Here is a 26,274-nt window from a genome sequence, read left to right as displayed (position 1 = left end):
CTATTTTTCTTCCTAATGTTCATTTGTCTTTTGGCTTATCTCTTGTTCCTTTCTCTCTTTATTATCTCCTTTTGCTCCTTCTTTCTCTTTATTGTTTTTTTTCAAATTTTCTGGTATATTTTTCTCTCTTTTCATTCTATATTTCATCCCCATCTCCTGTGTCTTTCTTTTCTGTTTTTGTTTTCTTGTCCCTTCTTTCTTTCTGTTTTTTTTCTTAATCTCTATTTCTGTCCTCGCTTTGTTCTCATTCATTTTCTTTTTTTTTCTTTTATTTCACACTGGCTTTTCTCTGTTACTTTTATTTTTAAAGATATCCTTTTTTTGTATCCTTCCTTTTGTTTCCCACTCTCTCTTTTCTCTCTTTCTTACGCCTCTTTTTTCTATCATATTTTCCTCCTTCTTCTCTCACTCTTTTATTTTATTTTTCTTCTTTTCTCCTTTTTTTATTTTCTCTTTCTCTTTTGTCCTCCTTTTGTTTCGCATTTTACCTCTTTCTGTAATACCCTTTTTCCGGCTTCTTTTCTCTTTTTTTTCTCTTTCCTCTCATTTTTTTTCATTCATTTCGCTTTCTTTTCTCCTTTTCTCGTGTCTTTTCCTCCTCTCTTCTCCTTTTTCTCTCCTCTCTCTCTCTCTCTCCCTCTCTATCTCTATCTCTATAACTTTTTTCTATCACTTTTGCTTTTTCTCTTTCTCTCTTATCACTTTTTCTTTCCCGCTGTCTCTTGCTCACAGTTTTTCTTTTTTCTTTTCATGCGCAAAAATTTTCAGTTCTCTGTTGTTTCTCTGTATTTCCTTCTTTCCTCTTGTCGTACACTATTAGAAATCGATAGTCACTTGCGATAAGTGTTAGCTTAATAGTTTCAGAATTGTGATTTGCGGAAATGTTAAATGTGCACAGGTGTCATATACCCCTTGTTGTGACGAAAAAAAAAATTGTATACTGTGTGTGGTACGGTTGTACCATAATCTAGTTCCCATTTAGTAAATTGTACTTAATTAATTTATACTTGTCCTTGTAAAACTAAAAGTCAATGTTCACATAATTATAAATTACCGCCGACTAAAAAGTCATTATTTCATACTGTTCACACCTCCCACTTTTACTCAACTATTCATTCTTATGAATCTTCTTACTGAATTCAGTCGTTCACAATCTAATCTCTTTTCCACTAGATAAAAACTTAGCGGATTTGAAGGAGAAATCCATCATCATTTAAATTGTCTACATTCGCACCGCGATTGTAGTTAATTCTAAAAGTAACAATCCAATTGACGTTGGAAACTTGGATTCGTACCTCGAATCCATACATCTAAATCTAAGTGGATTCGCAGCACGATTGTACCCTATAGTCAGGGTTATCACATGGCGCAGTCAGCTACAAAAGAACGCGCACTCTTGGGAATCGAGCCCTTTTGGGAAAAACCGACGTTGGAGCCTCCATTGCAGTGGGACAGATGGCAGGTCATGCTAAAGTTAGCCATCATGGCTAAAGAAGGAATATCAATCGATACTCTTCTTGAGGACCCCCCAGAAAAAGTTACCCTTCCCGCACAACCAATCTACGAGGAGGACGTTCAAAACAGCACTGCTCAAAGCGAAAGAGACAGACGTACTAGGAATGAACAGCTAAAAAACTCATGGCTTAACCGATGCCAGAAAGCAGAACTTGTGGGCATACTATGTGGGGAAAAGCCTTGGAAAAACTGTGACAGTAAAGCAGTATCCCTAACGTATCTCAGCCTGGGAGTTGAAGGAAGACGAATTTTTGGTTCACAAGAACCAAGTATCCAAATTGACAGAGTGACCATGAAAGTTCTGTGGGAATGCCTTGATGAAGTGTTCACCAAACAAAGGAATATTACATTTGACAGATATACATTTTTATCTCGAAAACAAATGAAAGGCGAACCAGTGGAAAAGTTCTACGGGTGCCTTCGAGAACTTTCCCTAAATTGTGATTTGGGAAGCCGTGAGGAATCGATAATACGGGACGTGTTTATTGCTAACATGCAAGATGGAGAAATTCAAAGAGAATTGCTAAAAGAAACACGAGAACCTAAAAAAGCTCTCGAAGTAGCGATCAGTATCAAAATGGGCATACAAACACAACTTAAAATCTCTGGAACCTCAACCAACAATTCAACTAATGAAGTTCACTCGATAAACAATATCCAAGGACCGTGGAATAGAAAGCGACCATCTACAAATCAATTCGTAAAACCGACAATCTGTCCGAATTGTGGGTATGGTTGGACTCCATCTCATAGACAAAATTGTCCCGCCCGTGGGAAAATATGTAAAAAATTGTGGAATCTCTAACCATTTCGCTAAGGTTTGTCGCAAACCAAAACAAGCTAACAAACCCAGATCTCGAGTAAATTACGTAGATGACTCAATTTCGGAAGCGGCTACAGTCATCACGACATCAGTGACCGAACAAGTAAACAATATTAGCAAACTTCTACAACAAAAGAGCATATACGATGCCAATTACGATTCCGACTACGATGATTACGATGACAATTGTGTAGCGGCAATTTCATACAATACCGACGCTCGCGAGGTAGAACCCGTAAATTTGGACATTCGAGTTGGAAATACGAGCACCAAAGCATTGGTGGATTCAGGAAGTGTTTGTACGATTGTTAACAAAAGTCTAGCAGACAAAGTGGTATTGGAATGCAAAGATAGCTATTGGATACAGTCCCCTGAAATCCACGACTTAAAAACTTTCTCCAATGACATAATCAAGATAAAAGGTATAATCAAGACATCAATAAAGTGCAACAACTGGATAGCCTCAGATGTTGATGTAACTGTCGTTGAAGATGGTCACCGACCAATCATTGGACGAGACCTTTTCCCAAAACTAGGTTTCTCAGTAATCCAATCAAAACAAGTGGCAAACATTGATCAAAATCAATGCCCAATTAAGCGGCAAATTTCTTTTGACTTTCCTGAACTCATCACCCGCGTCGGTAAATCTCTAAAACATTCAGTAAAGTCTACATTTCATAATGAATTTACACCTACTCATCAAAAAGGAAGACGAGTACCTATTAATTTACAACCATTAGTTAACATAGAACTCCAAAAATTACTTGATGAAAAACACATCATTAAATTAAATAGTTGTTCTGACAAAAACTTCATCTCACCTATAGTTATTACAGTTAAAAGAGATAAAACAGTTAAATTAGCACTAGATTCAAAAATTTTAAATAAGTCTATTCACAAAAACAAATATCAAATGCCAAATATTGATAATTTGATTGACACAATTCAGCAAAATTTAAACACATCCGCATCACAAGAAACAGCATATTATTCCACACTGGATTTGAAGTACGCATACAGTCAACTTAAATTAGATCCGGAAACGGCCAAACACTGTAACTTTAATATTATCAGCGGTGAGAGAACGGGAACATATCGGTTCATTACAGGTTTCTACGGTTTAACTGATATGCCAGCAGCTTTCCAAAAAGTAATGGACTGTACTTTAGTCGGACTAAAAAATACTTACTGCTTTCTAGATGACATTATAGTGGTTAGCCGTGGGTCCAAAGAAGACCACTTAAAACTTGTTTACCAGTGCTTAAAAAAATTAGATGAGGATAACCTACGAATCAACATACCTAAATGTCATTTTGCAAAAACCGAAATAGATTGGTTAGGACATAAATTCAGTCAATCTGGAGTAGCCCCACTTGAGTCAAAAACAGCGGCAATCGCATCTCTAACAGCACCTAAAAATTTAAAACAACTCCGATCATTTTTAGGTTCTGTACACTACCTTGGTAAATTCATTCCTAACTTATCTCAATTATGTAATCCTCTTCGTCCATTATTAAAAAAGAACACAAAATTCATTTGGATCATAGAACACGATACACATTTCCAAGCAATTAAAAATAGAGTAGCAAACGCCACAGAAAACACACATTACAATCCTCACTTGGAAACGCGGATCAAATGCGATGCCTCTAGAGCAGGGTTAGGAGCAGCACTAGAACAACGTTCACCTACAGGTTGGCATACGGTTGCATTTGCATCTCGATTCCTTAACTCAAATGAGGAACGTTATAGCATTAACGAACTTGAATTACTAGGTGTTGTGTGGTCCATCGAATATTTTGAATATTATTTATTTGGCAAATCATTTACAATCATCACAGATCATCGAGCATTACTCTCAATCATGAAAGAACACAGATCAAACAAATCTTATAATAGTAGATTAACACGATGGATTGATCGTCTTTTACCTTTTGATTTTAATATTGAACATATCCCCGGTGCAAAAATGGGACTGGTAGATTATATTTCTCTCCAACCAAATCAAAAAGCAAAAGTTACAAACAAATATGACGAGGAATTTGCGGTAGCAACAATTACCCGCATTCGTGACGCAATTGCAGCAATTTATGTAAATACCACACCACAAACCTGTCAATCACGACACTTTAACAGCGTCGTTACCACACATTCCACACGTGCCTCACATCCTCGCTCAACAAACTATTCCAATTTGCTTTCTGCCATTAATCGAAACACAAATCAGTTGCTTCTTAAATACTCTGCAAACGCAGCACAATTGCAATCTCATTCTAATACCAGTACAAACTCAACTCAAATCCAGTCACAAATAAACACTACATCCAACCACACTCATATCCACGTAATTGAAAACCACAAAATGAGTACTTCTCCTTCACACAGCCGAAACCCGCAAACTCCCCCTACCCACAGCCGAGTGACATTTCAATCCACTCCAAATTCAGGAACGACCCGATCTTCAACTGAGGGACACCCTTCCCCTAGTGTCGAATTGTCAAAAGAAGAGGTGTTTGAGAACAACCTGACACAGTTGTTCACAAAAGGCTTTCTGGCAGTACTGACCAGCAAGGACGCAGTTCTGAAGGAGGTACGGGACTGCATACTTCAAGATGACCCCCAGAGATGCAGGGAAGTCAACCCGTACCTATTCTCGTACTGGCGAGACTTGCACGTCCGCTCAGGATGTGTTTGTGAGGACGAACGCGTTGCGAGATTCCAGACTCCATTCAAGACGCGGTGTTGGAAAGCCTCCACTTAACGCATCCAGGAAGTTGGGGGATGATAACGCTTGGCCAATACGCGTTCTGGCCGTATATGCACCGCGAAATTATAAATAAAGCGGCCACGTGCAAACCTTGCACGGATATTGGTAAGAACCTTAAACCTGTTATTCCGGCGTCTAATTGGAAACCTTTATTGCCATGTACAGAGCCAAATGAAGAAATACAGATTGACTTTGGAGGTCCTATCACGAATGAAAAAGATCAAGACACATATTTTCTTGCATGTATTGATCGTTTTTCCAAATATCCTTCTGTAGAAGTATTTGATAAAGCTAATGGACCAAATGTACTAAAATTTTTAGACGATTACATTCAAACACACGGTGTTCCCCGAAATATTAGACTTGATCAAGCACGATGTTTAATAGGTTATAAAGTTAAAAACTTTTGCAAACAACACAATATTAACATACTACCTGCCCCTGTAAATGATCATAGAGCCATAGGATTAGTGGAGCGTTTGATACAAACAATTAAAAGACGCTTAGGCTGCATGAAATTAGACAATAGAAATAAAACATTCACAATTAAAGAAGCAATAAAGTCAATTGTATATCAATTACGTATATGTAAACTAAAGACTACAAATGTAACACCTTTCCAAGCACACTTTGGACGTAAGCCAAACACACCACTAAGTAATATAAGTACAACACCTAAATCATCTAATCTGTCAGATGAAAACATTCTTCACCACTATTTAGACGCTGATACTGTCCCTGTTGAGGATTACTTGGATGAAAATGGATGGGTGACGGGAGACAGAAGCGACATACTGATTGAAGAGGCAATGCAACGGGCACAAGTTGACGCCGGACGCCTCTACAACGGCGAACACAACAAATCTGTCTCTCGCTTCATATTACATCCCAGACTGAATAACCCCATCCCCAGATCGGAAAAGTCACTGGACTTGAAGCTCGCTCGCAAGGTGACTAAACGCTCCAAACGAGACCTCCGCGGTCTTTGGGAAACACTGGCACCAGGAAGTACGGTTGTTCGTACATCAGATACGACAACCGTCATCAAAGAACCAGGAGTACCTGAAGTAAGCGTTCGCAATAGCGATATTGCTAAATTCGGTACTCGCGCCGAAAAGAACACTGAACTCTGGCAATATGCGCAACGTCGACCCCTCCCTTACGATAAAACTACGGAAGAGAAAATCGCGCAGCACACGAAGGAATTAAAGAAGAAGTTTCGCGGGGAGATAAAAATTCGACACCGTCCAACACAGTCAGATGCAGCATCGGGTGTGTCATCTGCCAACAGCAACATTTCAAAAGCAATGTTGGCACGAAAACCACGAAAGCCCCAAGTCGGGGGAAAACGATCACGTAACACATCGGTGAGCATGAATACCTCAAATGCATCGTCTGTTGCTGCCCCTTCCGTAACGTCTTCAACCACGTCTCCCTCGAATACTAGTACTAAACGAAACCGACGAGCTCCAAAATATTACGGATTCGAAAGCTCGGTCAATTCGGTTAGTGATGATTCAACAGCTCCGGTTTCCAAGAAACCGAAACGAACAAATCCGGTGATCGAAACAATCCTCCATGAAGAAGCTACAAGGCCGCCAGTTCCCGAAACAGACTATGAATTGACGATTGCAAGCCCCTCTGCACCACCACCAGTGGGAACTTGGTCCCCTGAAGAATACAATTACGACGATTACGCTCGTAAAGTTAGCATGAGTGTATTCGATGCGGAAAACCAAATTTAAACCAAAACTATTTCAAATTGTCATTGTTAACTTATTAACTTAGTTCCAATCTGTAATTGTTAAAAATCATTTCGGAATTGCCCTGCTTTTCCACTCATTTCATGTTTTCGTTTAATTTTAATTCTCATTGTGTGTTAGTTCTCCATTCCTTTAATGTGATGTTGCATTTGTAACACTAATCCGCGTATTATAAAGTTGGATGGATTCGAATCACGTTTGTGCATTAATTTATATCGCGTGCATAAAATTTACTGCATATGTCGTCAGTTTCCGTTATGTTCGTTCTTTCTTACATTTGAGACTCGAATACACTAATCCTACGGCACTCATTAATCGTTCCTCATTATGTATACTATCTATAATAACCAGTACATATTTTAATATTATTCTAAATTTTATACTGATGCAGTTTAAAATTTTTTGTTCAGCGCAGGATATGTGGTACGGTTGTACCATAATTTAGTTCCCATTTAGTAAATTGTACTTAATTAATTTATACTTGTCCTTGTAAAACTAAAAGTCAATGTTCACATAATTATAAATTACCGCCGACTAAAAAGTCATTATTTCATACTGTTCACACCTCCCACTTTTACTCAACTATTCATTCTTATGAATCTTCTTACTGAATTCAGTCGTTCACAATCTAATCTCTTTTCCACTAGATAAAAACTTAGCGGATTTGAAGGAGAAATCCATCATCATTTAAATTGTCTACATTCGCACCGCGATTGTAGTTAATTCTAAAAGTAACAATCCAATTGACGTTGGAAACTTGGATTCGTACCTCGAATCCATACATCTAAATCTAAGTGGATTCGCAGCACGATTGTACCCTATAGTCAGGGTTATCACACTGTGCTATTATTTTCTGCGGATAATAATAGTAACAATATTCACAAATTAGTACTTGGTCTCCGGTTAAACAAAAAATAACAATATACGTACTGGTTACCATATCTAATAAAATAAGAAATATTAAATTATGAGTTCAATAGTTCGTTGAAGCTCTATGTTTTGGAAGTAATCTCTCATTCATCTCTAGATTTTCAGCTAAAAATACTGTCAGAGACCTTACATCGTCCTCCAAAGTGGGGGTCTGCTGGTCGATTAATGGGCGCACGCGAGAGTCGAGTGGCGATACTTCTCCAATAATCGGAGAATTGTTGGTCTCCTCGGTTTGTTGTATGGAAATATTTTGCACTGTCTCTACAACCGATGCAGAGGGGTCTGGAAATTTTCAACGTCTCCCGCTCGGCGCGGACAATTTGTTGGAGCTGTGATGGTCGAATCCGAAAATAAATTATCAAAACCGTAGTATGAGAGGGGCTGCGTTGGTTCCAGTCTGATGTACGCTTGCCCTGCGATATAGATGCTGCTGGTTCAACTTGTTGTAGGGCCAATGACGATGCTGATTGTTGTGAAGTATTATTTCGCTTATCGGAGTGGCCTGTTCGTTATTTCGTTGATTTCGGGGAAATCGGGTATCTTTGATATGCGCCATCGCATCGCCCGTGATATATTCGAGCGGGAAGATGAAACCCCACTACCGGGTTCTTGTCTGCGGTGCTTCATCTTTTTTCACCCTTGAGTTTACGGGTGAATTGCTTGATATGGCTTTGTATTTGTTCTTCCACAAGCTTCTCGCAGGTCCTTGGTCCCCGTCGTTCTGCTTTAACCTTTAAAGGGGTTTGTCGAATTTTGCTAGGTCACTATTCCGTACAGTGACTATGGCTTTCCCAGGCTCTTTTATAGTTGTAGTTGTGCGACTCACTTTCAAAATGTTGGAAAGTGGAGCCAAGACCTCGTACAAGCCCTCAAGACTCTTTTTCGATCTTCTTTTGCAGTGAATATTGCGAGCCAGTTTGAACTGAACAGCTCTTTCTGTGATCAGGATGTGCCTGCAGTCCCCTGAGCGAATAAAGCGAGACTAGCCGTCCGTGTTTGCATTTTCTCTTTCATTGGCCTCCCGCGCTGCCCGAGTCATTCCAAGCTCCACTTCAATGTCGCTCCTATATCCATTGAGCCGTTTATAATCCAGACGAATGGCCTCGGGTGTGATTGTGTCTTCATCTAAATAGTGGTTTACAATACTCTCATACGAAAGATTAGACAGTTTAGGTGTAGTGGAGATTACGCTCAGCGGGGTATCAGATTTTCGGCGAAAGTGTGCTTCGAATGGTGGAAAAATTGTTGTTTCTGTTTACAGATTCGCAACTGATGAATGATAATCCTTAATGCAAGCTTTGCATGGAATGCGATATTAGCCAATTTTTCCTCTTTGATACTTGCCAGTCTATTCTCAATCGTTTGAATTAGTCCTTCTACACAAACCAATAGCACAATGATCATTAACAGGGGCTTCAATAATTTGAATATTATTCTCAGTACAGAAGGTGTTTACTTGATTTCTAACCTAACATTTTGCTTCATCCAATCGAATAGAACGAAGAAATCCGTGATTCTCAATGTACATGTCCAAAAATTTTAAAACTTTTGGTCCAGTAGTTATTTCATATATAAATGCAGTGGGATATTTAGAGAAACGATCTGTTGCGGCTAAATAATAAAATTAAACGCCCCTTTTTCGTCAAAAATTGGTCCTCCACAATCAATTTGGATTTCCTGATTCGGTTCAACGCACGTTACATGAGGTCGAAAGTGTTTAGCGGGAATTGCTATTGTTAAATTCTTACCGATTGCAGTGCAGGTATGTGGCCATGCAAATCATCCCTCAAGTACCTGTGTGGCTCGCATGTGTATCATCGTTCAGGGCTTTGCGAAGGATGTTAGGTAAGGCAACTTTCTCGCTGATACACACGCCGCCGGAACGAACGTGGAGGTCTCTCCAATATGTGTAAATATATAGATTAAGTGCTATTAATCTACTTTCGTTATTTGTGAGGATACAATCTCGAACCTCTTTTAAAACAGCGTCCTTGCTAGTAAGAGATGCAATAAACATTTAACTAAAAAGATCTTAGTGACGATGTTGTCAAATGCAGGGATTTTTGGGGCTGGGTGTTAGGGGAGTACTGACATTTGATGACAGAGCTGGGGACGTTGGGGTTGATGCAGGGATAGGATTCGCGGTGCGAGTAGCACTTGGAGAGTTTAATGGTTGATTCTTAGCGCGAGATGAATTCGGAGGCGTAGAGTTTGGGTTCATGGTGCGTGGGGAGTCGGTGACGCGGACTCTTGTAATTCGCTTTTTAGAAGCCATGTTGTGTTTATTTGAGTTGGTATAATTAACATCTGAGTATTGTTAAAAATGTGATTTAATTTTGGGGACGATTTATGCAACTGAATTTGAGAGTGATTTGAGGCAAAAAGCACTGATGCTATTTTTGGGTAGTGACTTTTAGAGATTTTTCCGGGATGTCTTCTATTTGGAGTGAAATAAGGCTTATTGAATTGAGTTTCACGCCTCGCGAGATACTTTTCATTAAGATTTTTGAAGGATTGTTTACATTGAATTGCATTTCCTTTAGCGAGTGAAGTGTTAATTGGTATATGCGACAAGGGGTATGCATATTTTAAATTGTTTAAATTACAACTTGTATTTGTAAATTGATTTTGCAGCGCGGGGGACATGTATTAATCATGCTTATGTACACGGGTAGCAAGTGTGCTAAACAAATTAATCGCATTAGATGTAGAATCAATTTTAGGTGAAGTTTGAGGTGCGGGGTCATAAACTTGTATTAAATTGTGTAAATGAGGTTCGGGTTCATTAGATTTTATGAATTGAATGATGCAGAAATAAGTTTCAATTTGGCCACAATGAATTCTTCACCATATGCAGACAGTTTTTAGCTTTCTGATTTGGGTGTCGTGAAATATAATCCACCAATCTCATTTTTGTCCCTGGCGATGAGACCGAAATTGGATGTCGTGAAATAAAATCCACCAATCCCATATTTGCCCCTGGCGAAAGGTTCGATATCAAATATTTGCCCCTGGCAATAAAAAATAATTTGGGTGTCGTGAAATATAGTCCACCAATCACGTTTTTCCCCCGGGCGAAATGCTCCGTATCAAATTGAAAAAGGAGTAGCCTATCGATCCAGCGAGTTGAGCGACTGCGATACGATTTATTAAAACGATTGTCCTTCAATATGGAAAGAAGAGCTCTGTGATCTGTAATGACTGTGAAATGTTTGCTATACAGATAAGTTTTAAAATATTTAATATACCATACTACCAAGTTCATTGACATTAAATCGTTCTTCACACGAATTTAAAAATCCAGATGTAAACGCAATTGTTTTCCAGCCATCAATTGTTAATTTTTCAAGTGCTGCTCCAAGACCGGAGCGAGAAGAGTCAAATATAAAGCGTGTTTCGAGCTGCGGGTTGTAATGACTATTTTCAGTAGCGTTCGCAATGCCGTTCTTTATTTCAACAAACCAATTTTCATGTACATCAGTCCAGATAAATTAGATGACATTTTCAATAAAAGTTGGAGTGAAAGGCTAGTTTGAGCTAGCTTTGGAATAATTTCACTGATATGGTGTACTGAACCAAGAAAAGTGCGGATTTTCTTTAATGTCTTTGGTGCTTCAAGCCAAATTAGCTGAGGTCTTCTCTCGATAGGCGAAATACCCGATTGTGAGATATGGCTTCCCAGCCAATCAATTTCAAATTTAGAAAAAAGACATTTTGGCAGATTTATTGAACGATTTTTGTCATCCAACCATTTGAGGCAATTTATAACGTAAAGCTAATGTTGTTCCTCCGATCCTTTACTTACAATCAAGATGTCATCGAAAAATAAACAGGTATTCTTTAAACCAATGAGAGTATCATCCATTGCTTTTTGAAATTCTGCCGGCATATCTGTTAAACCATGAAATCCAGTTTGAAATCTAAGTGCCTGTCATGTCACCGCTAATTATATTAAAAATACAGTGTTTCGATGTGTTGGAATCTAAGTTTAATTGACAGTGCACGTACTTAAAGTCTAATGTAGAAAAATAAATTGTGTTCTGCGATTCGGGAGCACTAATTTGTTGAGAAATAGACTCGATAAGCGTATCAATGTTAAGCTTTTGATATTTCTTTTTTTAATGGCTTTGTTTAGAATATTGGAAACCAGTGCAAGTTTGATTGTTTGGTGTTGCTTTACTGTGACTACAATAGGTGAAATAAAAATACTTATCAGGACAACTAGAGAGTTTTATTATGTGTTTTCGATATAATAACTTTAAGTTCAGTATTGACTTTATCTTGGAGTTTAGTAGGTATGAGTCTACTCTTTTGTTATCTAGGTTGGAAATCTTTGTGAAGATTAGATTTAGCCACGTGATTTTTTTTATCTTCCGATGCGCGAGATTAGTTTAGAGAAACTTTTTCCAATGTCTATTTTGAACTCGGGCGATGATGAAATGGTGTTGATGTGATTACCTTGAGATGAAGAGGGTTGTGAAACAGCTAGGCCTAATTGATCAAACAAATCTCTACCAATTAGAGATTTTAGGCCATCAGCGACGACAGTGAAGGTAGTCAAACTTGAAGTCCAACCGTGGCCTGTAATTGGAGCCTGTACTTTTCCTTCAATGCAAATCGGTTCAATCGAGAATGTGCATGCGGGCTGACGTTATCGTGGATCCAGAAAGCGTGTGGGCCGATTTTTACTACTTGCGACGCGAGCGACCCATTGAGAATAATACACGCGCTCACGGAGTCCACAAGGAGTGCAGTTGAAATGTTACCAATTTTGATGAACATGTTTAGAGGTTCTTTTTTTGTAATGTAGTTTTGGATGAATGCAACCGTATTGTATTCCTTGCTGCTGTAATCAGATTGATATAGTTTAGCCGACTGAAGGAAATTGACCGAATCTTCAGAACGCGGTTCATCATCCACTGTATTCGCGGTTTTTTTCTCGGGATTTTGAGGCTTCACAATTTTTTGTGTATAGTGGTGGATGATTGGCCTGTTTTTAGAAATTGTTTGAGAATGACCAATTCAGTTATCGCGAGTTGCTTGGAAACTGAACTGCAATCACGCTGGCCGGGATGAGGGTCTTGTTATGTTGTTGAATTTGATGCTGGTTTTTCATCCCGAGTTCTATATTATTGGACAATTTCAACGCCTGACTCGGCTCTACTGTTTGTTTAAAGATTTCTTTTTGGTTCTTAGGGTCAATCAAAATGGTGATGATTACATCACCTTTCAAGGTTTCGTCCTTCTTTTCACAATTTTCAGCTAATTGTTGCAGTCCACCGTAGACAATCTCGACAGTCTCACCTCGAAGTTGTTTCGTTATCAAAAAAACGTGACCATCGAAGGTGATGTTCCGGGGTTGTATGAATGCAGTCTCTACAATCTTCCAAAAATCCGCAGTGAACAATGTATCGATCACCATATGAAGGTTTTTGCAGTTCAGGATCTGTCGTCCTTCCAAACCGAAGCTCAGGTAGAGAATTGAGACCGTGTTACGGTCCGCGAGTGGCCATGGTTTATCTCCGTACATTATACAGACTTCAATCAATAGTTGACACTTGTTCTGCCAGTTCATTTTTGATGAGCATTGCGGGCATTTCTTTCTCTCTCAGATTGCGCTGACAAACCAACTATTGTCTCCTCATATGTGGGTTTGAACTTGAGGTCCACCATCTCAGATTTTGATCCAAGTAGAGTCTCGAGAATGATATTCTTCTTTGCGAGTAGTGCCAGTTTGTATTGTACTCTCCATTTTTCCCAACGAAGGGGAATATCGGGTGTTGGCTAGTCCCAAAATGCTTCTATCCCGAGCGGTGTACACTTGTTTGCTGGCTCCGCTAAGTCGTCCACTATTCGAATTCGATAGTCACTTGTGATGCGTGTTAGCTTAAAACTTTTAGAATTGCGATTCGCGGAGCAAAATTCAAGCTTAAATATTTTACGCTTACTTGCGGAGCGAGTTTGCAAAGAGAGAAGAGCAACTGATATTGAATTGCAAAAGTGAAAGTCTAACTGAAGTGATTGTAAGCATGCATGAATGTGTTATCAGACATTTCTGATCACGATGCGGGAAACCAAGAAAGAATGAAAAAAAAAACTCGAGAAACAAAGTATGAAAAAAGATGAAATGGAAATGAAGGGCAAATGAGCTGAACATAATAAATTTGAAATTTTACTGCATCAAAAAAATAAATGAAATGTTAAATGTACACTGGTTTCATACCTCTTTTGGTTCTCTATCACTCATCTTTCAATTCTTGCCTTCTTATTTCTCATTTTTGCTGCACTCTTTTTCATATTATCTTTTATTGTCTCTCATTTCCCTCTGTCTTTATCTCTCACTCTTCTCTCTCTCTCTCTCTCTCTCTCTCTCTCTCTCTTTCTCGTCCAATAAACCTTTATTTTACTTTTTCTTTTTCTTTCTGTCTTCCTTCTCTGTCTGTCTTTCTTCAATTTATTTCGGTTCTCTTTAAAATTTCTCTTAATCAATGCTTTTTTGATTTCTTCTCTTTCCATCCTCTTTTTTCTGTCTCTCATTTCCATCCCTTTTTTCAATCTCTCTCTCTCTCTCTCTCTCTCTCTCTCTCTTTCTATCTCTCTGTCTCTCTCTCTCTCTCTCTTTATCTCTTTTTACCTTTTTTTCTTTTCTGTCTTGTTTTCTCTTAAGTTCTGTCTTAGTTCTTTCTCTCTCATCTCTTAGTTCTTTAATCTTCTCTCAATCTTCTTTTTCTTTCTTTTTTCCTAATAATTTTAACCTAGTTTTTCTCTCGTTCTGTGTGGACTTTTTTTTTCATCTCTCTCTTTCGGTTCTCTGTTAATTTTCTTTGGTTTCTCGTTTTTTTATAGCCCGTTTTTGCCTTTTTTTCTTTTTCTTGGCTCCCATTTCAGGCTTTTCTTTTTCTTTCGCTCTCTCTTTCTCTCTCTCTCTCTCACACACACACACACTATCTATCATTCTTTCTCCACTCTCTGCATTTATTTCTTCATCGTTCTTTGTCTCTTTCTCTCTCTCTCTCTCTCTCTCTCTCTCTAATTTCACTTTTTCCTGTATTTTTAAAATTTTTTCTTCGCCTTCTCTCTCTTCTTTCGGTCGCTCTCTCTCTCTCTCTCTCTCTCTCTCTCTATCTAGCTATCTCTTTCTTTTTTCCTTCTCTCAAACCTTTTCTGTACTATCCTTCTTCTCTGTCCTAATTTCTTCTATTCTTTTGTTCTCTCTTACTCACCTTGGGTTTCTCGCTTTTTTCGCTTTTCGCTTCTCTCCTTTTGCTTTGCATTTGTTTCTGTACTATCCTTCTTCTCTGTCCTAATTTCTTCTATTCTTTGTTCTCTCTTACTCAACTTGGGTTTCTCGCTTTTTTGCTTCTCTCCATTTGTTTTTTTAATTTTTCCCCTTCTCCTATTTCTCTCAGTCTTTATCTTTCTCTTTCTCTCATCCTCTCTCTCTCTCTCTCTCTCTCTCTCTCTCTCTCTCTCTCTCTTTCTCTCTCTCTCTCTCTCTCCCTCACATATACACTTTTCTTCTCCCTCTCATCTCTTTTTTGCACTTTGGGTTCTGTCTTTCCTTTCTGTCCTTCTTTCTTTTCCCTCTTTCGTTTCCCTCCTACTTTTCTCTCACTTATCATTTTTTGTCTTTTTTCTATTTCTATCTTCTTTTTCCCGTCTCTCATATCTTTCCTTCATTTCATTCTTTACCTCTTCTCTCTACCTCTCTGTCACTGTTTATTTTCAGCTTTGTTTTATTTCTTTTCAATTCTTTCTTATTTTCTGTCTTTTTCTCTTTTTTGTCCTTTTCTCTTCTGTACTTCTTGTTTCTCTTTTTTCCTGCTTTCGGTTCTTTTTATTTTCTCTCTCTCTCTCTTCTTTCTTTTCGATTCTTTCACTCTCTTTTTGTCTTCATTTTTTATATCTCTTCTCCTCTTCTTATCTTTTCTAACTCTTCCTTTTTTCTTTCACTTTCTCCATATCTTGTTTTTTTTTCTCGGACTTCTTAACATTTCTCTCGGTCGTTCTGTGCTCTCGTTTTTGCATTTCTTTAATTTCTTCTTGTTTTTTTCTTTTTGTGTTGGTTTTCCATTTTCATTCGATCTTTTTGCCACTTTCCTCTTTTTCTTTCCAGACTCTCTTTTCTGTCATTTATTTTTCTTTCTTTCGCTCTCTTTCTCTCTCTCTCCTCTCTCTATCTTTTTCCTTTCTCCTATTTGTCTCAGTCTTTATCTTTCTTTCTCTCTCTCTCTCTCTCTCTCTCTCTCTCTCCCTCTCCCCTCTTTCTCTCCCACCCTCACTCCCTCTCTCTCTCCCTCACATATACACTTTTCTGTACTATACTTCTTCTCTGTCCTAATTTCTATCCTTTTGTTCTTTCTTACTCACCTTCGGTTTCTCGCTTTTTTCGCTTTTTTGCTTCTCTCCATTTGCTCTGTTTTTTTTTTCATTTTTTTCCCTTTCTCCTACTTCTCTCAGTCTTTATCTCTCTCTCTCTCTCTCTCTCTCTCTCTCTCTCTCTCTCTCTCTCTCTCTCTCTCTCTGTCACATATACCCTTTTCTTCTCCCTCTCATCTCTTTTTTGCACTTTGGGTTCTGTCTTTCCTTTCTGTCCTTCTTTCTTTTCCCTCTTTCGTTTCCCTCCTACTTTTCTCTCACTTATCATTTTTGTCTCTTTTCTATTTCTATCCTTTTTTTCCCCGTCTCTCATATCTTTCCTTCTTGGCATTCTTTACCTCTCCTCTCTCTCTCTCTCTCTCTCTGTCTCTCTCTCTCTCTCTCTCTGTCTGTCACTGTTTATTTTCAGCTTTGTTTTCTTTCTTTTCAATTCTTTCTTATTTTCTGTCTTTTTCTCTTTTTTATCCTTTTCCCTTCTGTACTTCTTGTTTCTCTCTTTTCCTGCTTTCAGTTCTCTTTTTTTCTCTCTCTTCTTTCTTTTCGATTCTTTCACTGTCTTTTTGTCTTCGTTTTTTTATATCTCTTCTCCTCTTCTTATCTTTTCTATCTCTTCCTTTTTTCTTTCTCTCTCTCCGTATCTTGCTTTTTTTTTCCGACTTCTTAACATTTCTCTCGCTCGTTCTGTGCTGTCGTTTTTGCATTTCTTTAATTTCTTCTGGTTCATTCTCATTTGTGTTGATTTTCCTTTTTCATTCGCTCTTTTTGCCTCTTTCCTCTTTTTCTTTCCAGACTCTCTTTTCTGTCATTATTTTTTTCTTTCTTTCGCTCTCTTTCTCTCTCTCATCTCTTCATCTTTTTCCTTTCGCCTATTTCTCTGTCTTTATCTTTCTCTCTCTCTCTCTCTCTCTCTCTCTCTCTCTCCCTCACATATACACTTTTCTTCTCTCTCACCTCTTTTTTGCACTTTGGGTTCTGTCTTTCTTCTCTGTCCTTCTTTCTTTTCCCTCTTTCGTTTCTCTCCTACTTTTATCTCACTTATCATTTTTGTCTCTTTTCTATTTCTGTCCTCTTTTTCCCGTCTCTCATTTCTTTCCTTCTTTTCATTCTTTACCTCTCCTCTCTTTCTCTCTCTCTCTCTCTCTCTCTGTTTCTCTCTGTCACTGATATCTTTCTTCAGCTTTGTTTTCTTTCTTTTCAATTCTTTCTTATTTCTCTTTTTTCATCCTTTTCTCTTCTGTACTTCTTGTTTCTCTCTTTTCCTGCTTTCGGTTCTCTTTCTCTCTCTCTTCTTTCTTTTCTCTTTTTCACTCTCTTTTGTCTTCGTTTTTCATATCTGTTCTCCTCTTCTTATCTTTTCTACTCTTCCTTTTTTTTCTTTCTCTCTCTCCATATCTTGTTTTTTTCTCGGACTTTCTTTTGCTGGTTCGGTCCTGTCGTTTTTGCATTTCGTCAATTTCTTCTGGTTCTCTCTTATTTGTGTTGGTTTTCCATTTTCTTTTTGCCTCTTTCCTCATTCTTTCCACACTCTCTTTTCTGTCACTTATTTTTCTTTCGCTCTCTCTCTCTCTCTCTCTCTCTCTCTCTCTTTTCTCTCTCTCTCTCTCTATCTCGCGGTATTTTTCTTCATCTTTCTTCATCTTCCCAGTTCTCTTTCTTTTCTCTCTTGTCTCTTCATTTTCTGTTTCTCTTTTTTTTCCTCTCTTTTTTTGCCTTTTTCTCTCTCTGGCTTTTCTCTACCTCTCATGTCTCTCTTTTCTCTTTCTTTTCCGCTTTTCTTTTCTCTCGCTTTTTCTGTCTTCTTTTTTCTTTTCTGTCGATCTCCTCATTTTTATTATCTCTCCTTTCTGCGTACTCTCCTTTTCTCTTTCTTTACTTTTTCTGTGACTTTTCTCTTAATTTTCTCTCTCTTCTCTTTCCTGTCTTTTGTCTTTCTTTCTGTCCTTTCTCTTTCTTTTCTCTTTGTTTTCTAGCCTTTTTTCCCACTCTCTCTCTCTCTCTTTCTCTGGTTTTTCTACCGCACTTTCTTTTACCTCTCCCAGTCTTTTATTTTTTCCTTTTCTGACTGTCCCTCTCTTTCTCCATCCCTCGGTCTCATTTCATTTCCTTTTTCAGTTTTCGCTTTCTTTTTCTGTTTCTTCTTTTTTTCTTTTCTGTCTTTCGTTTCTCTCTTGCTTCTTATCTCTTTCCTGTCTTCCTTCACGCTTCTCTTCTCTAGATTCTTCTGTGTTTTCTTTCTTTTTTGCTTTTCTCACTTTCTTTTTTTCTCTCCCTCTATTTTTTTTCCTGTTTTGGTTTCTCTTTTTTTGTTTTTTTTTTCTTTCTTCCTCTTCGCTTTCCAGGTTTTCTGTTCTGACGTTCTTTTCGGTTGTTTATCTTTCCTCTCTCTCTGTCTCTCTCTCTCTCTTTCTCTTTGCTTTTTCCTGTCTTCCATTTTTTCACTTTTCTCTCCCGCTTTTCTCGTTATTTTTCTTTTCTTTCCAGTTTTCTTTTTTTACTCTTCTTTTTATCCATCCTTCTCTTCTTTCCTCTCTGTCATTTCTCCCTTTAAAATTTTTTCTTTCAATTCTTTTCCGGTTTTTCTTTTTTTTTCCCTTTTTTTTGAAAACTTTTTTTCCTCTCTTTCTCTCTCCCTTTTTATTTCCCTGATCTTTATTCTTAGCTTTTGTCTCTTCTTTTGCTCTTATTTTTTTCGTTTCTCTCTTACTTATCGCCTTATTTTTTCTGTGTCGTTTTTGCATTTTTTTAAAATTTTTTTCCGGTTTTCTCTTATTTCTTGGCTTCTCGGTTTTCATTCGCTAATTTTGCTTCTTCATTCGCTCTTTTTGCCTCTTTCCTCTTTATCTTTCCAGACTCTCATTTCTGTCATCTAATTTTCTTTCTTTCACTCACTCTCTCGCTCTATATTTCCCTCATCTTTATTCTTATCTTTTTGTCTCTTCCTTTTCCTCTTATTTTCTTTCGTTTCTCTCTTAATTAGAACAGAGGAAAAAAAGATGTTCTATCTTTTCCTCTCTCTTTCCTCTCTTCCTTTTCTTTCTTGTCTCGATTTTCAAACGCTTTATTCTCTTCCCCCTTTCTTTTCTCTCTTATCGTTTGTTCTATCTCTTTTCTCTGTCTTGTCTTTCATTTCTCTTTGACTGTTCTCTTGCTTTTCTCGGTTTTTTTCTTTTTCACTTTTGCCATCCTATTTCTCTTTCGTCTTTCATTTCGCCCTTTATTTCTTTTTTCAGTTTTCTCTGCGGTTTTTCTTTTCGCTCTGCCTCTTTAAAATTTTTCTCTCTCCTCTTTGCTTGCTCTCTCTCTCTCTCTCTCTTTATCATCTCTGTCATCTTTTTGCGTACCCTGTCTCCTTTTTTCTCTTAATGCTTTTTTGTCTCTTACTTTTCGCTTTCTTCTGTATATTCAATCTTTTCTATTTTTTTTTGAGTTCGTGTATGCGCGCGCGCGTCTATCTCTGTCCACTTTTGTTTTTTCTCTAACTCTTTTTCGCTCTTGTTTATCGAACTTTCTTTCTGTTCAATCTATTTTCCTTTGTTTGCTCGTTTTCATTTCTATTTTTTTCTTTCCTCTCTTTCTTTTCTCTATCTTCCTTTTTCTTACGTTCTTGACTTTAATTTCTTGGTTTTCACTCTTTGCTGTCATTGGCTTCTCTGTCCTTTTCTCTTTCCTGTAGATTGTTTGCCTTTTTCTTTCCTTGTTTTCTTTCATGTTTTTCCTTGTTTTTTTTTGTCTCCCTTTCTTGTCTATCTTTCGTTATCTATTTTTAGTGTGCGTTCTCTTTCCCTACCCTCTTTTTCGTTGTTCCCGTTTTGCTTTTGTATTTCTTGCCTGTCTTTCTCTGCTTGCTTGTCTTACGTTTCATTCATTTCGGGTTTCATAAATGCAGGCACGAACAAAAATGCAAGAATAGAAGGGATGGAAAAGGTCAGAAAGGTAATGAACTGAGACAAAAGGAAGACCAAGCCCAGAACACAATTAAGACGAACCTAAAGCCAAAAAGATACCTTACTGGCTCGATCAATTAGTCTATTTTCTTTGTTTTTAGGTTCACCTCGTCTAATTCTGTTTTTTGGGCTTTTGTCTTTATCTCCGCCATTTTCCTTCCCGTTTTTTCTTGCTGTCTGTTAATAGTCAAGCTAAGGTTCCCATTCATGGTGGCATATTAAGCCGATAGTCGATTACCGATATATTTCACCTCACCTACTGTTACGCGAGCCCACGTACTCATAATTGCTTCAGTACTAAGCGACTGCAGTAGAGTATATGATGCGGAGAAAACCACTGCCTGTTGATCTAGGGTCAAATTAATGCTCAGAAATTCAATTCTTCAATTTAACATCAAGTCATCTTAAAACGACGAGTGATCTGTTCTGCTGGTCTTAGTCATTTCGCAAGCCTCGAATTTTGCAAGCACGATTTTAGGTACTCGACTGAAAAAAAAAAACATTAAGAATCTCAAAGTTGTTATTGAAAACTGCAAGCGAACAATCGCCGCCACAAAACACGACTTGAAGTCATTACTAATATAAACAGCAGTTCACATTACATAAAAGTGGAAATACATTAAAAGATTTCATTGTCGCTAAATGGGTGATAAATTGCTAAATACTTGGGGAGCATAATTACAAAACAGCATTAACTAGGTGTACAAAAATTCCATTCGACTACTCGTGCCTACAAACAACTCATAGCACCAATTATCATTTGCTTAGTTCTTAAATCGTTTTTCACTCACAATTGCCAATATAAGCAACTAAGTTCATTCTTAACCGTTCATAACAAAACCAACGCTCAACAATGGTCGTTCTGAATGAAAAACGCAGTTGGTTTGTATTCTAGGGATCTCTGGTAGTTCATTATTTAAATTAGTCTTTGCAGTTCGAGGACACCTGATTAATCCAAGATAAGCGGAATGCTTCTCGGTGCCACCAGCTCTCCAACTTCTCCAAACCTGAAAATAAAACCTTTCCCGATATCTGCAAGCAGCCGATTGCTCATGATTCATGGTTCAGCAATGTCTAAGCTCAACCTTTAGTGTCATGTTAAACTAGATTGCAGGCATCCAGTACAAACGCAAACCTTTCATCCTTGTACTTTTCAACAATTGCAGTGTAGTTCAATCTCGGCACAATTGTGTACAGCTTGTGTGTGTATCTAATACACGCCTCCAACTGATTCAGGGAGTATCCACTCTTAGTCGCTACGCCATCAACCTAAACCCGGGATGATTTAATTCCGTCGCTTGAATTGCACAAGAGCACGTGCATGCACAGGGCATGACTACATACAGCAAGACCCAAATGATGAGGACCAAAAACTTGCTATTTTATAACTTTGAATAACGTCACTTTACACATTGTCTACTTTATAACTAACCCAACTCTGCATCTTCAGAGATGCTGCTGCCACATAGAGGCTTGAAGCTGCAATTTGAGATGGCAGAAAGCTGAGAAAAGGATCGCCTTGAAGCAGTGTTAACTCGCAAATGAACTAAAACAAGATCTCCGATAAACTTAGTTGAGATCGCCAGATAAAGCTTAAACGAGGGTGATACATGATTGTGATACGAATATGGCTGTTATAGAGAACTGTACTAGACCTTTGATAAATTCTCCAATTGTAACAAACTTTCCGGATCCGACATTCTGAACAATTGATCATAGGATTTAATCAGGTGATTTAGGAAAGCATGTGCAGAAGGCTGTGATAGTTGGAATTTTAGAGCTTTCAACATTGACTTCTCCAACTTGAGCAGCTGTCTCGTGTTGTAGGTATTGTCTGTCAGATTAACAAACTCAAGAGCAGTTGGGGGGTAGATTTCCTCGTATTTCCTAAATAACTAAAGCACTAGAACAGATCTTAATTCTGAATCGAGGTAATTTTTGAGTCAACAGGTTTTCAGATTTTGAGCTATAATTAAGCTTCACTAACGCTGCTATGAACATCGCTGCAACGCCGGCCAGCTGCAATTTGTCCCGTGTACACGACATGATTGATAAAAATCGATCAACATAAGCCACTGACAAGAACAATGTTTCGTTACATAGCTTAAACTCTTCGCCAACTTCAACCAGCCAGTCTACGAGAGTCGATCTCATCTCCCAATCAATTTCTTTCTGTCTTCGCATGTATTTCGGAACAGGCAGAAGTTTTCTCTGAAAATATTAAGCAGTTTGTTGTGAAGCAGAAAATAGACTACTATGCTACGCATGCTAAAGTACCTCGGTTGCTTGCCAAAATCGATAACCATCAGCGCAATACTCAGGTTCTCTGAACGCAATCTCAAGTGGAGGTAGCAGAACTTCCAATTCCTGTTCTGTCTCCATATTTTCCAGCGCTAAAACATTTAATTTTGTTAGTTCGAGCTGATATGTTTATTTGCCATTTAAGGAAAGAAATAAAGAGCTTACAGTCAACGTCCATATTCTCATCATTCTGGTTCGTCGGAGTTCTAGCGATATCTTTCTTTGCAGCGCGATGATCAGCTTCTCCAGCAGCATTTCTTTCCTTCAATCCCTTACGTTTCTGGATTCCGCCGTGATTTGCTACATTTCCCAATACTTGCCTCTGGTTATTAACCGCCTAAACAACGAAATTGACAAATCCCCAGCAATCTCAATTAATTCAAGAAACCAACCATTGCCGTGTTTGCTTTTCCATTAGCCTGGATACCAGAGGGAACCATATTTTCAACATCCATTGTTCTTAAACGTTTGCAGATTACAAACTAATCAAAATTTTTCCCCAAATTTCAGAACGGCATACGCAGAGGTACGTATATTTAAAATCTACTGAAATTTGTCATGTTGTGGAAATGAGTCGCACCGTTTTTTAAACATAAATTCGAAAAATTGTAATTTGAATACAGTCCATTCTCTCTTGCAACCTGCAGCAAGTTTTAGATGACGAAAACCTCTCAGAAGAAATTTGACTAATTGACTTCATGACTTCAAGAAATTTGACTTCATGAGTAAAAATTTGTTAATGGAACGTCGAAGGTGCTAAAAGAAAATTATCAACAAGCACAAGTGGCGAAATCGCATACAAAATCTTAATATTAACAGAAACACTCAGGTTAAATTCAGTCGAAATACCTGGTTTCACATAATTCTCTATGAAGTCAGTAAAAAAGCGGGAAGGGACGGCAACAAAGCGGCTTAGCAATTGCACTGAGCAAACATTTGAGAATTACATGCAATGTTATTCATCAGAACAGTAGATTATACTCTGCAGATCAAAGAAGTCAGCCTAATTCTAATTGTAGCATATTTTACATCAAAAACCGATTTAGAGACATCATATCAAGCACTTACCGAAGCTTTTCAATGCTTCCAAGGCAAAGCACGTATGATTCTGGGCGGCGACTTCACTTGCATATTCGACTCAACGGAAAGAGCCAACTCACTCTGCGAATTTTTAATTAACTGGAACCTTAATTGTGTTAGCGACAATAAAGAAGTAACGTACGATTTCAGCGCGGTAAAAGCATTATCGATTTATTTTTCGTAGGCAAGGAACTCCTAGAAAAAATTATCCTGATAAAGATCAACAATTCATTCTTAACAAATCGCAAACAGGGTTTCTTGTTGGACTGATCTACAAGACATAGCTGAAAGCAGAAAGAAGCAAATGCGTAAATTAGATGTTGAACAATTGAACGAACGAAAAGCGTTCAAAGTCCTAACGATAGCAACGCATTGGACACGTCGTATGACAAACTCTCCAGAACGCCTTTAGGAAACTTTGCAGAAAACACAAAATGATGCATGAAATAGATCGTCAAATTTTCCTGTTCAGAAAAGCGGAGTCAGAAAAGCGAGAATTTTAGAAAATTCTGATATCAAAGAAAAATTTTAAAAAAGTATCCGGAATTACGATTCAATTTTAGGAATCAAATTTTGCAGGTCTGTTTGAAACTCAGATCGAAAAATCGGATAAACTTTTAGATGGGCAAATCTTAAGAATGGACGATTATTGTTTTTCAAACTGGAAATTTACCGGACAATTGAATGATCCAATAACAATGGAAGAAATTACCAAGTAGGCTTTTAAAACTTTTTTTAAAACTGGTGACGCAGCGGGACCAGGTTGATCAACGAAAAATTGAAATAAATTAGGTTTTCAACAAATGCGAAGATACGTGTTCCATTTACTTAACCTCTGCTCTATGGAGCATAATGTAACCAGAAGTAGGAAGTTATCATATTTTAAACCACTATACAAAGGCAAAGGGAGCAAAGCAGAATAAAGTTACTACCGAGTAATTAGTCTGTTATTTTGAACACACCATTTGTTCACGAGTATCATTTACCAGCGTTTGCGAATATGAGTCGAGCAAAATCAAATACTACCACCGACCCGATATGGTTTCAGACGTAAATTGTCAAAAATCGAAGCAGTTTTGCACTTGAAAAAAGCAATTAGGCATAACATCAGCTGCAGTGGCAAATAACACGCCTGCTTCATTGACTACGAAAAAGCATTCAGTTTCGTAAATAGGAACCTGAACAAAACTGATAAAACTGGGGCTCTACGGGAACATGCTACACACAATACAATCGGTGCCCAAATGTTAATTTCAGCAGATCCTTGATTGAGAAATCCTGTCAAATCGGATGGAACAGAAAACAGACGTAGCACAAGGAAACAAACTCTCACCATTTTTATTTAGTTTATTTATAGCTGACTTAACTCTAGAGTTGATATGCAAGGGGCTAGTTGTTATATTTTACGCTGATGACTTAGTACTTGGGAGCCATAGCAAATGTCAACTACAACAAAGTTTGAATAATCTGAAAACATACTGTAGCGGAAACTATTTGAAAGTCAAAGTAAATAAGAGAAAAAGCTTAAAATACAGAAGAGGTGGCGTCTTGCTGTCGATGAAAATTTCTATACATCGAAAAGAGAAGTTGAATTTACTAACACTTTCTGTTATCTAGGTGTAATTATTTCAAACACGTTATCCCCCAGTCATCATCCAAAGCATCAGATGAACAAAGCTTATCACTCAGTAGCTTCAATAAACCAAAAATATATCTGCAAAATGTCAACTTCAACTCAGCTCAACAACGTTTCATTTCAATTGCTTTTCCAGCCTCAACTTACGGAATAGAGACATACGTTGATGAACTTTCTGAAATCGAAATAAAACATCATTAGCAAAAAAAGAAGCCGTTTAATGGAAAAGTTGGTGCGGGGTAAGCAAGTACACCTCATCCACAAAGCTTTTAAACAAGTTGATTTTCCATGACATACACGGATAAAAAGACTTCCCGCCAAAACACAGGATAATAATTCGCAAGTTCTATGTCAATGGACTGCATAAGAGTTTTTTGTATGGAAGGATGTTACCATTGGAAGAAACACATATGGGTGCTGATTTTGCGAAAGATTTTTTATCAACCCACCATATTGTTTATTGTAGTCCATTTTTCAACATCCTGACACCTTTTCAAAAGTTCTATAAACTCTTGAAGTATTAAATTTTATGTTTTTTTCTGAATCTGTAACTAGAATCAACAATTTGTCATCTTTATCTGATGGTCAAATCAGTCATCTTCTTCTCAGAAGAATTTAAGTAAAAGGCAGGTGTTGCTCACGGAGATAAACTCTCAACCTGACTTCAGACTCTTCATTGCTAATTTATTACGGTTTTCGTATAGGCCAGGCAACATTCGTGCGGCCTTTTATCTCAAAGGCGCTATCAAAATGAACGTAACACAATGTGGAAATTTCTACGCATGCTTTAATGAATACTAAAAAGATATTCAATTTTTAAAATCAGATTCTCATGATATAAATACTAGTAGATTGGACTACATCAAAACATCCCTACGACCTTGCAATTAGCATTTAGGTGCAATTAACAGCAACTGTTAGATGAGAAATTGCTCCAGAACAATTAAAAAAACGAAACTTTTTCTCGAGGAGATAAACTTTTACATTGGATTTTTTTGTCTTTTTTGCTGATCTACACGTAATGATATAGTGTAAATTCAGTATCAACAGTGCTCGGCAGCAGCCGCCAAATTCACATCGAACGATACTGCACTAGAAATTAATTGAACGTAAATATGGTGAAAACAAAAGCCATT

The 26,274-nt window shown here is 37.7% G+C and overlaps 1 protein-coding gene across 1 annotated transcript; it reads right to left on the bottom strand.

Moving 5' to 3' along the window:
* Window positions 1–20,623: 20,623 nt before the first annotated feature.
* Window positions 20,624–22,946, bottom strand: LOC142338327 (G2/mitotic-specific cyclin-A-like). The gene is made up of 8 exons (XM_075388022.1): window positions 22,815–22,946; window positions 22,588–22,759; window positions 22,399–22,514; window positions 22,109–22,332; window positions 21,777–22,008; window positions 21,554–21,667; window positions 21,257–21,390; window positions 20,624–21,128 (listed from the first exon to the last, which is right to left on the bottom strand). The coding sequence occupies exons 1-8, from the start codon at window positions 22,875–22,877 to the stop codon at window positions 21,071–21,073; spliced, it is 1,113 nt and encodes a 370-aa protein (XP_075244137.1). The 5' UTR covers window positions 22,878–22,946; the 3' UTR covers window positions 20,624–21,070.
* Between the last annotated feature and the right edge of the window lie 3,328 nt (window positions 22,947–26,274).

This window comes from Convolutriloba macropyga, chromosome 4, assembly GCF_964194025.1.
Source record: "Convolutriloba macropyga chromosome 4, txConMacr16.3, whole genome shotgun sequence".
Lineage (NCBI taxonomy): Eukaryota > Metazoa > Xenacoelomorpha > Acoela > Convolutidae > Convolutriloba > Convolutriloba macropyga.
This window is presented reverse-complemented; position numbering and strand designations above follow the sequence as displayed.

Coding starts and splice junctions, on each gene's coding strand:
- LOC142338327 (XM_075388022.1), bottom strand. CDS start 22,877: ATGGATGTTGAAAATATGGTTCCCTCTGGTATCCAGGCTAATGGAAAA. Junction 22,515..22,587: donor TGAGAATATGGACGTTGACT/GTAAGCTCTTTA, acceptor TAAATGTTTTAG/CGCTGGAAAATATGGAGACA. Junction 21,391..21,553: donor CTCTGAAGATGCAGAGTTGG/GTTAGTTATAAA, acceptor TCCCGGGTTTAG/GTTGATGGCGTAGCGACTAA.